The sequence below is a fragment of the Cryptotermes secundus genome, unplaced genomic scaffold (assembly GCF_002891405.2).
Source record: "Cryptotermes secundus unplaced genomic scaffold, Csec_1.0 scaffold633, whole genome shotgun sequence".
Taxonomy (NCBI): domain Eukaryota; kingdom Metazoa; phylum Arthropoda; class Insecta; order Blattodea; family Kalotermitidae; genus Cryptotermes; species Cryptotermes secundus.
In genome coordinates this window covers 435,465-449,119 of record NW_019739220.1, presented here as the reverse complement: position 1 = coordinate 449,119, position 13,655 = coordinate 435,465, and the positions used below count along the sequence as shown (strand labels likewise).

Here is a 13,655-nt window from a genome sequence, read left to right as displayed (position 1 = left end):
GTAGAAATTCATCATTCCCAGATAAGGAGGTAATATCTTATTTATGTTTATTCATACTGGAATAGTGACATGGGAGCCTGACGCCTACTAGCTGGAGATATTCTGAGGTAAAAACTCTGCAAGTTTGACCACCAATTATCACACAAGAACTGTTTTTATAATTTGTTTATTGTTTATAATCTAATGTGAATGTCCTCCATGCAGTTTTTAGGATATTGAAAAAAAAGAACTTTTCTTAGTGTTACCGAAAGCAGAGATATGTCCACAACAGAAATCAAGACTTTCAACTCATAACTTTTTTTTAATTCGCTTAGTGGGGGGTGGAGTCCAACTGGGTCCACTCGGCACGGCGGCCACTAATTGGTCAATTGTAACCTGCCCCGGGTGATTATGATGATGGAGAATTTGGTGGAATGAAGATTGGCAGGAGAAACCGAAGTACTCGGAGAAAACCTGCCCCAGTGCCACTTTGTCAATCACAAATACCACTTGAGCAGACCCGGGATCGAACCCGGGCCGCCGCGGTGGGAAGCCAGCGACTAACCGCGGCCCATAATTTTTATTAAGACGAAATTCTAAGTAGATGGAAACAACGTGTGGACCAAGGTATTAAGGTGAATGAACACTAACTTAGCTGTTAATTATTTTACTCTTAGTGTATGTTTAGTTTATTATTTATAAATAAGAAAACGTCATTTTAAAACTTCGATACCTTGCTGGAGAATTTAATACGAAAATATTTATAACAAAAAACTACTCTTTTCTTCTATCCTGGTTACCGCATTAAACTCAAAGAAATGCTTCCTTACATTAAAAAAAAAGAGATGGTAAATAGTTATACTACCACAGTCAATAAGTTCGTTGAATGGCCGCAAAGCGTCGTTGCAGTGCACTACAGCGGATTGGTTGAGACACGATATGCTGCCCTGTCGGTTCATCTCTCGTCGCAGCAAGAGGCAGCTGTGTGCAAACAGAGTAAATAGAACTACGCCCTCTATTGTGAACTGCAGTTACATGCAAGTGGCAGAAATGAAAATGTGGCAGTTTGAACAACGGGCAAACATCAAGTTCTGCCAAAAACTAGGCAAATCACCTAGCGAATCATTTGGCGTAGGAAGAATTTGTCTGTTGCTACACGACAACGCCCCTGTACATCGCTCTGTTCTTGTCCAAGAGGAACTGGCAAGGCAACAGGTCACCGTTTTGCCACACCCTCCGTACTCACCTGATCTCGCACCGTGCGATTTCTTTCTCTTTCACTGCTTGAAAGCAAAGCTACGTGGTCGTAGATTTCAGTCGTCCGAGGAGGTGGTCATTGCCACAAGAGACGCCGAACGGGAATTTCCTGCCAATAGGTTTCAGCAATGTTTTAGGCAGCTATATCAACGTTGGCAGACTTGCATAGCGGCCAACAGCAACTATTTTGAGGGCCGATGTGGATATGCGTAAGTGTATGTGAATACCTTGTAATATGATGCGATAAAACCACATTCCAAGAAACTTAATGACCCTACCACGTGCTTTATCTCTAAAGCAGCAACACAGCCTACTTTACTCAACTTTTTTTTTCCCCTGTGGCGCTACAGCCCCAATTTGTGCCTAGGCCTACCTCCATGAAACTCTCCGTTCACTTCGGTTTACTAGATCCTAAACGTTCGGTAGGACTCCTTGGGCGGGTGATTAACTCGTCGCAAGGCCTCTACCTGTACATAAACACAGAAAAACGCACATACACAAACACTAAACATCCATGCCCTGAGTGGGATTCGAACCTACGATCTCAGCTTCCGAGCGAGCGAAGACAGTACATGCCCTAGACCGCTCGGCTACCGTGACCGGCACTGTATTCAATTTAGAGAGGACAAAACACTTCGACGTCACGATGGATCTCAAAGAAGGCATTCATTTCGCCTAATAGAATAAACTCCCTTATTTAAGGGGTCGAGCCAGTGTTTGTGAGTGCTACACAATTTTATTTTCCTCCCGACAAATTCGCAGAGCTCCACCTTCCTTCCATGGTACACGGAAGAGCTATTAAATGAGATATGTGAAGTTGTCAGAGATAATGGAATCCAGGCGGACTCTCCTAGCTTTGGCAAAAATATTTCTGAATTTCTCTAACGAGCTTATGAACATCGAACAGTTCAGAATATTTATATTCCTTTGTTCTGCCTGTAGGCTGGCACAGGCTATGCACGTATAAAACTGTAATTAAGCCTCTCATTTATATAGATGTACATCTCTGGCCAGCTTTAAGAAAAGGACACAGGAGGGTATTTAAAACAGGGTGCTTAGGCGAACATTTCGTCTTTGGAAAGGTAAGTTAGCTGAAGGATGGAGAGAATTATCGAATGCGGGACTTCAAGAACTGTGCTCGTTACGAAATACAGTAGAATGTCGATAATCCGAATTGCCAATTAACCGAATCGCCGTAACAAAGAACTGTATCGTTTAAATAAATATCGCTCTTGGACTTCTACAAATAAAGTGTTTAAATATATTAAATTATATTCATATTTAATAATTTTTATTCGTCACGTATTTTATAACCCCCTCGTTGGTGTCTCCAACTTATCGTGATGAGGGGGTTTGAGTATGCCAAGGACCCTGAGAGCTACACCAGCGGTAGCGTAGCTACTGGCAGGGCCTCGCTTCCTGGACAGGTCAAAGGGTAGGCATCAGACGAAGAGAGACACCAAAAACCAAAAACTGATGCCGGAAGCAGCGTCATCAGCAGCGACTTGAAGCACAGAGCAAATGATGCTCGAGATGGTTCAAGTTCGTATAGCAACAGGCGTGACCAGAGTGGTTTGAACGGCTGTTGTACTGTAATGTGGAAAGCAAATGGAAAAACTGCCACATTATCACTTTTCCTGGATAGTCTCTTTCCAAAAGCAGAGATACCATGACAAAACAAAGCGGAGGGGCGGATAGAAGTGCCCAGAAGACGAGGAAGAAGACGTAAGAAGATAGTGGATGACCTTGGGGATATAAGAGGATATTTTAATTGAAGGAGAAAGTCTGAGATCGCATGAAGTAAGAAACTGTTTTGGAAGAGACTGTGGACCTGTCGTCCGACAGATTACTGATGAATGTATTTTAAAAATATTTCGGAAGAAGATAGTGGATGACCTTGGGGACATAAGAGGATATTTTAATTGAAGGAGAAAGTGTGAGATCGCATGAAGTTAGAAACTGTTTTGGAAGAGACTGTGGACCTGTCGTCCGACAGATTACTGATGAATGTATTTTAAAAATATTTCGGTAGCGTAGTGGTGGAGACACTATGCTACAAGCCGGAAGGTCGCTACTTCAAGTCCCGATGAGGTCATTGGATTTTTTTCAGATGACCTAATCCTTCCAGCTGCACTAGGCCCTGGGATTTACTCAACCTCTAACAGGAACGAGTACCAGGAATTAAATAGTTTTCCTGGGGAGTAAAGGGCGGCCGGCGCGTAAGGCTGACAACCTTACCGCCATCTTTGAGCTGACTGTCTAGAAAATGTGGGACCCTCAACGTCTCACAACCCTTTGGGCCTTCACGGCCTATTACAGGGATAGCTTTACTTTACTTTATTTAGTTTATATCACACTACACTATAATAGTGTTACAATAGTGTTTTCATGGACAAAAAATTAATCCAATTATCAGAATTTTCGATTATCCGAACCACCTTTCTCACTAATCCATCAGGGAAATGGCGTTCGGCTCTGCTATTACGATGATAGATTAAAGGAAAGGAGATGACGATGATATATAGCACGCATGGGAAAACTGAGGGGAGCATAGTTATACTCGGTTAACCTCAAAGAAAGCGACTATTTGGTTGATTTATGCTTAAATATGAAGATGCTATTAAATTAAGTATTACATAAAAATGTGTGTGCTGGATTGAATTGACTTGGAGTATAATCTAATGACGAGCTTTTGTGAACACAGAAATAAGCCTTCGTGCTCCAAGGAAGCAAGAAATCTCTTGACTGAGTAAGATGTAAAGAAAACTAACAAACGTCTTCCTGATTCCTATTCTTCATGTACTACAGGTTCAGTAATTAAACAGGGGAAGTTGAGATGAGACGCCCATATATCCCGCACGGAGGTGATAAGGAAGAATACGAAAAGTTTGGTCGAAACTCTGCGTGAAAAATGTCCCCATGGGATACCGTGACGCAGGTAATGGGATCATGAAAACATGTTCTTTGAGGCACTGATGTTTATTTCAAGCAGAGATCAATGATGGTGAAGATGATAAAAGGACACCGACTGGGAAATTATCTTCTTTGGAACTTTAATTTGTCACGAATCGTTGTTTCCTTTCATTTAGTGATACTAGAATTCTGAACACATGTCAGAGACTTAATTTTGCTACAGGTCCGACACTCTTTAAGGAAGACTTGCAAAAATAAGGAGCAGCAGAAATCGGATTGTTTATGCTGATCAGATGTGCTATGGGAGATTATAAATATAACACAGAGAATAAGACACAAATTATCTTAAGGACAAGTAAAGAAATATAGTTAAGTCTATATAAAATAAAAAAAAATATTAACGCTAAACAAAATAAACAATAAAGTCATATATAATAATCCAAAACCGTTTGACAACACTTAAAAGAGTTTCGTGTGCAGTATCTGCTAACAAGCTAGAAAATATGAACGATTTTCATGATGAACTTAAAGTGGAGTATACGTCTCGAAACCCTTGTTATTATTCGATTCAGAACTGTTATTATCTCGCCTACTTCCCGAATCGCTCAAGTTAAGAATGTTAGGGAACAATAACACAGCCAGTTACTTCGGATGAATGTGAAAGGTGGTGTCTACTTTAAAACAACACAAATTACATTTTTTTTGAAGATGAAACGCTCAAAGAATCGTTTGAAAGAAGGATGAAGTAAGTGAACAATTTAAACGAAAAACTCCGTGGTTTTAGTCCGCAAGCGAACTATACCGACTGAGCGAGCGACGCTTGTCGGCGAAGTTAGTGCCAACTTTTAGCGGCTATAGAGTGTCGCGTGGTCAGCGCAACAAAAGTAAAGGTATCCCTGCAACAGGCCGTGGAGGCCCATTTGGTTTTGAGATATTGAGTTTCCCACATTTTCTAGACAATCGGCTCAGAGATGGCGGCCGCCCTTTACCCCAAGAATATTCCTGGTACTCATTTCTGTTAACTTGTACTCTTCTCAAGTATAATTAGAATGATCAAGTTAAGGAGGATGAGATGGGCAGGTCATGTAGCAGGAATGGGGGAGACGAGGAATGCGTATAGGATATTGGTGGGAAAGCCAGAAGGAAAGAGACCACAGGGAAGACCAAGGCGTAGGTGGGTGGACAATATTAGAATGGATCTTAGAGAGATAGGATGGGATGGTATGGATTGGATAGATCTGGCTCAGGATAGGGACCAGTGGAGGGCTCTTGTGAACACGGTGATGAACCTTCGGGTTCCATAAAATGCTGGGAAATTCTTGAGTAGCTGCAGAATTGGCGGCTCCTCCAGAAGGGCTCAGCTCCATGAGTAAGTAAGTAAGTACTCATTTCTGTTAGTGGCTGAGTCGACCCCAGGGCCATAGTGCGGCTGGAAGGATTAGGTCAATTGAAAAAAAAAATTCAATAACCTCATCGGTACTTGAACCCGTGACCTTCCGGCTTGTAGCATAGTGCTTCAACCAACTAAGCTAACGCGTGCCCCTCAAGCAATTTAAATATCATACAAAAAATAATACGTTTATGTTACCTAATGTTGTTAGGGTAGTGAAGTCTGGGAGATTATGATGCGCTGGGTATGTGTTTAGGATGACAGAGGTAAGAAATGCATGCAGAATTTCTCTCAGGAAATCTCTTGTAATAAGTTTACCTGGAAGAACGAGAACATGGAAAGCTAGCATTAAGATGGGTCTCAGAGAAATGATTGTGCGGTTGACAGAAGCATTGACTAAGTCAGCTTCTTACGAGATGCGGATATTAACATTAACGGCTCCGAAATTCTGAATCCTTTACTTATTTATGGAACTTACACATTTTCAATACATATTACGCGCTAAATCGTCGAAATGGAAAGATCGTTGTGTGGGTGAAATTCCAGCGATCGCTTCGAGTTATTCTTAGCTTCATCCCGACCGCAAGGCGAGAGAGGAGGCTGGGAGGTGCTCCAGCAGTTGCCGCCAATTTGTGTTACAGCCAAGAATTGTATCACATTCCGTGTGCCAGAAAGTGTGCTAAGTGGTGACAACGGACATGTGCTTTCATGAAAATGACTAGCGTTTACTTCTGATAGAATAACATTCTCAAACCATTTAAAAATAATTGATTAAATTAGATTTCTGAATGTAATTATATTCAGCTTGAAAGAGTACTTCTCCCTGAACTCATAAAGTGACATTTCTAAGAAGAACTTACATATAGGCTACAATTTGAAATGAAGTGTCAATGTCCAATAACAGGCAAAGTGATTAGAGGTTCGACATAGTTTCCTCTTCATAATTCTAGTGAACGAACATAGCTGCTGTACTCTCCAGTCATTCAAGCCACTAACATTTTGTGAAAATTCAGTACTGTGGTTGGTTTATAAATAGAACAAAATGGATCGCCGCATGTCTGACTGGAACCAGCTGACGTTTGAGGCGGCCATGTTAAAGGGCGCCCACGCTTCCTGGAAGGGGCCAAGTCGGCGGGTGAAACGAACAGCCATGGTGCGTACGCGTGCATGTGACCCGTGGTGCTCGGGCGTTACAAGACGCGTACACTTGACTCAACAGCTGACATATTCGCCGAAAAATAAATAAAAAATATACAGGAACGTTAAAACATTTGTCATTTTCGTCCTCCTACAAGATGAGATGAAAAATTGTTGCCAGCGGTAACGGTGCATGTAAAGTTTGCCTTTCTTCAAGTAAGCGCCAAGCCTGAAAACTTATGGCGTAGAGGTACAGCTCCGTGCATTCTTGAACACCGCGGCAATAGGCAGGAATGTGTGGTTAGCATCACACTTCGACAAATTAACCTCCTGGGAAAATACCGCTGGTCTAATTTACAGGAGAATGCATAGGTGCTAGAGCTGATCTATAGGTTTAGGCGTAACGAACACAAAAAAAAACTTTGTCCTTGCCAGGAAAAAAACCCCGTTCGTCAAGCCCAGTTGATGTTCCTTTGCCGTACTATTTGTGGCAGTACTTCCTCTATACACATGAACTGCAATAAAATATTCACAGCTATTTTCAAAAAGACTATAACTTTGAGCTTTAAGTTCTATGCAATGTAGCTACACTCCAAGACATAATATTGAAATTCATAGAGCCCTGTACACAGTATAACCAGCTTGAATGCCAGAAAGAACATTCGCTGAACCATTCAGATAGGCTTAGGTTATTTGTGGAAGTCAGCGTCTGCAAGATTGCCGAGAGATGCCAGTCCAGCCACGATAATTTCGATCTCGGGGTCACACAGAGCTTACTTAGTCGTTACGCGCTCGGCAAAAAGTACTTTCCTTATACTGCATGTAGAAAAAGAAATACGTGAAGAAATTGATGGGGGCAGAAGTTGACACTGAAGCGATGTGCGATTTTGTCTATCCATCTAACAAAATGTCGGATGTGCCCAATGCTGAAATGAACGTGAAATAATGAATTGTTCACACAAATGAAGCAAATGTTATTTCAGTTTTACATTTGTATGATTCTTCCAATGTTCACACTGTTTCGTATTACACTACTGTCTGCCCTTCAGAAGACTTCCGGTTCAGATAGATAATAAAGATAAGCTTTCTACTGAAATAGCTGAGATTACTGTAGGGGCAGCGAACGCTTTGGCGGGTGGCATTTGTCACATGGTTACAGCTGAACCTGTCAGTGAGCCATGCTCTTCCTTTCATCTCGTTGAAGTACGTGATGTTGGACTTGGAGAGTGACAAGTATTTATGTTTGGGGGAATCTATAGAAGGAATACAAGAAAATAATACGATTAACAATAATAAGAGTGTATAACGAGCTCCGGGATAGCGCAGTCGATATAGCGACTGGCTACATACTGGACGACCAAGCGGTCGGAATTCGAGTCCCGGTGGGGGTAAGATTTACACGTCTTCATGTCGTCCAGACCGGTTCTGGGGTCTACCCAGCCTGCTATCCAATGGGTAACGGGTCTCTTTCTCTGGGGGTAAAAGGACCGGGGAGTGAAGCTGACCACTCACCTCCAACTACTGCCGAGGTCAAGAAAATGTGGGTCTATACATTCCCTCCCCAATAGGTCTTCATGGCCTAGCGCTTAATTAATTAAGGACAGAGACAACTTTACCTGTTACCTTTACAGACTGATCATAAAAAATGTTCGAAATTGAATGAAATGCCTTTTCATTCTCAGATTTTAGGATAAAATTAAACAACTATTTTTATTTTTTCATATCTGAGGTAAATTGAAATTCATGAGGTTCTTTCAGACACACACATTCATTACAATTTTTTTAGAAAATGAGAGAAAGACATCCAATCCCTACCACTTTTAATAATTACCTCCGTAAATCGAAGTCTCCCCTGAGAGCTTAGATGCTGAACTACCCAGGAACTGAGCCGGACGAATCCAGTCCATAAGACTAATTTAATTTCAATTAAAGATGTATAATTTAAACTCCAGCATCCACATTTCTTGAAGACCCACATCCACGTCAGCGCTTAGGTTTCAAAAATGGTTCTTTTCAAACTTTCCGACTAAAGTTTTCTGCTTAAAAATTTATTTATAATTTGTCATACGTACTACGTGCCCCACCCATCCATTTCGCCTACAGTTTTATCGCCCTAATAATATTATTAACAATAAAGACGATGAAATGAAAGCTAATAATATTTCTAGATATCCGAATTTTAGCACTGGTTACTCCTAATTATGTAATGAATAACAGATCTCTATGCAGGCTGGAATTGAACCGGACAACTTTCTTGAGAGAGAGGGATAACCCCGTTTTATCACAGTCAGGAAAGCTGAGCAATAACCACACGTATGAGTTCAAGTCCACAAAATACTAAAAATACCTCACGCTAAAGGCATTGTACAGGGAACTGGCTTTGATCGCCAGAGGGCTCCACTCCCAGGGTTCCGGTACCGAACAGTTTTAGCTCTTCTTTAAAATAATGCAGCTTTTTGGCTGTACTGCTGTCTCGGTTTGAAAGATTGACATTATATCAGAAAGTTGTGAAGTGAGATGGACTCATGGGGAGCTCTGTCTGTGGAGTTCGCTGCCTCAGCCGTGTCTGCAAGAGATGATGGGAGTACGAAACGTCCGAAAACGGTACAAGTCGCCCCCCGTGTGATTCCTTGTGGCTGTCGTGTGTTTCCGTCCCTTTGTTGTAGTTTTGGTCAGACACGAGAACGCACACGTCGTCTACAATTTCCTATCGCCATTCTCCAGTGATTTCGGTGATCTGAATTCTTGCCACGTTCATTAACTGAGTTTATTCAGTTGAACCATTTACGATTCCCAGTGTGGTAGCTAACAATTCAGACACAAAACTTAATTCCTCTATATCTCTTTTAATCTAGTATAAGCTAATTTATAGTGTTGGTAGCATGAAATCCACGCAAGGAGTACTAACATCGAAAAAATATGTAACTGTCGAAAAACAAGAGAGACTGGTCAGTAAAAGTGATGTCTAATGGCATTTCCAACTTTCTTGGAAGCTGAGTCTGTAGACGAGACATTGTAGTAATCCACGATGGAGAAATCATTGTATTCCAAATTCCTCACATATTTCATATCTGCCCTATTTCCTCTGATGGTCATGCAGTTATGACGCTGTGCCCGGTCCTCGTTTGTAAAACAATGAATGTAAAACATGCAAATGGACTTATTATTATACGTTGTGCATCCTAAACAATTGTATTCCTATTTTGGATGAGCGTAATTTAGATTCAAGGGATATACGAGTATATGTACCAATTACGTTTGTTTACAACTGAACATTAAACAGTGAAGTGGAAGAACCTCCTAATATATAGAAATAAAAGTACGTTATATTTCATAATCAGATAGAAAAGGAATACATATAGGATATTGTGGGGAAGCCAGAACAGACCACTTGGGAGACCAAGGCGTAGGTGGGTGAACAATATTAAAATGGCTCTTAGAGAGATAGGATGGGATTGTATGGATTCGATTGATCTGGCTCAGGACAGGGACCAGCGGAGGGCTCTTGTGAATACGGTAATGAACCTTAGGGTACCATAAAATGCTGAGAAATTCTTGAGTAGCTGCAGAATTGGCGGCTCCTCAAGAAGGGCTCAGCTCCATGAGTAAGTGAGTAATTAAATCAGATACAAAAATAAAATCTTATGAATATTTCTACAAGCCTATCATGAAAATATGACAGGTTACATATAACCTGGTCTGTAAATTAAGCTGACTATGATAAGTTTATATTTATGCATAGACATCGCAAGAACTTTCTCATACCCCTTTCGTGTGTGAAGTTTAGGGGCAGTTCCAAGATATGTCATTATTCTGGAACATGTGGCCAATTGTAGTTTAATATTTCACTCTCTGTAAGGAAGTTAAATTTAGTTCGTATCTAAGATCTAAAAGTTTGTGACGACGGTACATCAGTACAAATATTATGTTTTTGCACTTTATCCATCGTCCTCCCTTTATCTAAAAATACCATCCTGTTGATTTTTCAAAACACGACGTTTTGGAGACTGGATTCTGTCTCCGTCTTCAAGTAAAATCTACTTAGTTGGGCCCAATCGATGGCGCTACTCCCTGTCTCCGTATGTTTTCTGAAACAGATGTGGAATGATTTAATAACAAATCAGACATGTCATGAGTTGTCAACAGTCAACATAAACACTATTCATCTTGAGAGAGTGCAGCGCCATATGATGTCTGTATTGAATTTGGAGTTCATCTCAAGATAGTTCAGATATTAAAATGAGCAGCTACTGTCTGTGTGACTGTAGTTCTATTCCCGAAAAGAGTAAAAATGTTTCCTTCTCTGCCTCACTCAGTTGGACTCTAGGGATCGTCCATTTTCGTCTTCAGTGTGTATCGATGTGTCTTTCCAGGGGATCAAGCAACTGGGCCATGGCTCTGGTCACTCACATTTCTCTACCGAGCATGTGTGCACTTCTCTATTTCCCCATATATATCTTCATGACATGTTGCTTAATGGAGAACAAAGATGAATTTAATTCAATTTAACACTGAGTTGGACTGTATGCCAGTCTAGTTTGACGCCTGGAATGGCGTTTAGGCTTGCCCACATCCTGAAGACATCAATCAATGTTATGTATGAGTGAATAAAATAAAACTTTATGACTGAATGAGCGATCCTACAATACCGATTATTATTTTATCATATAGCCATGTCAGGGGACTGTGAAACAGAGAAAGATCTTCCTCATTCTGATTAATAAAAATATTCATCTCATTTAGATTTCAGACAAATGTAGTCTCCACAAAGTAACATTGTTAGGCATAGGTATATAGAATGAGCAGCGTGACTATACAAGTGATATATCTGGGCACTACAGACTTGACATTTCTGCCAAGTTACTGAGTTATGATTTAATTCAGTTTCTCTAAACGAATGTTATGCACAAAACTATAATTTTACCTCTGGTTATGTATATTTGGGAACGACAGCAACAAATCAAAATTTAATTCGGGATGAATTTAAGAGGAGATTGAACTCGGGTAATGCTTGCTACCATTCAGTCCAGAACCTTTTGTATTATCGTCTGTTGTCTAAAAACGTATAAAATTAGAATACACAAAATTATAATTTTGCCTGTGGTTCTGTATGGGTGTGAAATTTTGTCTCTGATTTCAAGGGAGGAACATAGACTGAGGGTGTCTGAGAACAGGGTGCTGAGGAGAATATTTGTACCGAAGAGAGATGAACTGACAGGAGGTTGGAGAAGAGTTCATAATGAGGAGCTTCATAACTTGTACTCTTCTCCAAGTATAATTATAATGATCAACTCAAAAGGGATGGGATAGACAGGACATGTAGCATGAATGGGGGAGAAGAGGGATGCCTGTAGAATATTTGTGGGAAGGCCAGAATTGAGACCAAGATCTAGGTGGGTGGATAATATTAAAATGAATCTAAGTAATAAAATGGGATGGTATGGACTGCATTGATCTGACTCAGGATAGGAACCAGTGAAGTGCTCTTGTGAACACGATAACGAACCTTCTGGTTCCACAGAATTTTAGGAATTTCTTGAGTAGATGTACAACTGACGGTTTCTCAAGAAGGTCTGATTTCCATGAAGTTAGTTAGTTAGTTAGTTAGTTAGGCGAATGTTATGACATTACCTTGGAATTCCACGACTGTGCGTTTCAGTTAACACCCATTTTTCCAGTCGGGAACTACGGTTAAGACACTCAGCACGAAACGTGGATATCGCGAACAAAAATTTTCTCCGTTTTACTCACTCCTTCGTGTAAATGCTGGGATAACGCATTAAACGTGGCAGTGGCCGTTTTATCTAGATTCCTCCCATTCTATTAACATACAAACACTGTCCAATTCTATTCAAACAATTATAAAATTGCCCTCATAAGAACACACTAAGAATGAATTCGGGGAATGATTCCTATAATTCAGGTAAAATATACTACCCATGTCTCCCTTTCGCCCATTTAAAAACACCAAGGCTGATATATACAAAATTATGATTTTATCGATTTCCCCTTTTGTTTTGCTTGGGCGTGAATCTTGGGCTTCCTACGGACAAAGATCGATGGTGTTTGGGAACGAGGTTATGAGGAAAATATTTGGACCTAAAGAGGAAATAATTAACATGAAGGAGTAGCAAATTTCACAGTGAAGAGCATCATAATTTGTGCTCTTCACCAACCATTGTAGGACTTATCAAATTAATGACGATAATATTAAAATTGGCGCAAGAAAAATACAACATAGGGGTGTGGATTTGTCTCGACTGGAATAGGATAGGGATCACATGTAGGCTGTTTTGAAAAAAGAAAATAAATTTCCGGTATAATAGATGCTGGGAAATTTCTTGACCAGCTAAGCGAATTCAGCTTACCAGGGACTCTTTTCTTGTAGTTAGCTGAGTTTCTTTCTTTAACATAGAGAAGCTTGGGTTCGAAAGATCCCTCAAGGCTACGTGAATGATCATACCGGATACACTGTCAACAAAAGAAAAATCTTTGTTGAATATAACCAATATATTTTTACATCTCTCAGTAGTAAGACGTTAAAACGAATTATCTTAACGAAATATTATTTGTTGTAACAATAGATCAACGAATCTAACGATTCATATAAAATGTCCATGCTCAATTCGTTATTAATATGAAATCTTATTTATAATTTTGTTCCGGATGTTATAATTTAATAATGCTTGAGGTCCGATGGAAAAAATTGATTTTGCAACATCCATGTCAAACGCATTACAGTACTATCAGTACTCAAAATACAATGGGAAGTAGTTAGTTAGTTATTTTAGAGAGGGTGGGTTTCCCCATTCACCGCAACCAGACTGATCTATTGTGCTTCCCTCTATGATATTCTACCAGTCTCTTTACCCTACCGATAAATGGTGCGTACCATCAGTCCCGCCGAGCAAGCGAGTTCGGCCACTTGCTTAGCGGTGTCTATAATGCTTCCCCCATCTATCAGAGGCCTTAGAGACTA

General features: G+C 40.4%; 1 protein-coding gene and 1 long non-coding RNA gene across 3 annotated transcripts in view; one reads left to right on the top strand and one right to left on the bottom strand.

The window, feature by feature from the left end:
* Nucleotides 1-5,951: 5,951 nt before the first annotated feature.
* The window catches only part of LOC111871747 (F-box/LRR-repeat protein 2), a 59,525-nt gene continuing 51,821 nt past the window's right edge, over nt 5,952-13,655 (top strand). The window contains exon 1 of one of the 2 annotated variants that reach the window (XM_033754376.1): nt 5,952-6,692. In XM_033754376.1, coding sequence (XP_033610267.1) covers nt 6,582-6,692 — 111 coding nt within the window. In that variant the 5' untranslated portion in view covers nt 5,952-6,581. Of the gene's footprint in view, nt 6,693-8,245; nt 9,281-13,655 lie in introns of those variants that run through there. The other variant, XM_023865052.2, reaches the window with a different exon arrangement.
* The window catches only part of LOC111871748, a 6,184-nt gene continuing 2,827 nt past the window's right edge, over nt 10,299-13,655 (bottom strand). The window contains exons 3-4 of the long non-coding RNA XR_002844092.2: nt 13,045-13,147; nt 10,299-10,764 (exon numbers count right to left, since the gene is read on the bottom strand). This is a non-coding gene — a long non-coding RNA (uncharacterized LOC111871748). The remainder of the gene's footprint in view (nt 10,765-13,044; nt 13,148-13,655) is intronic.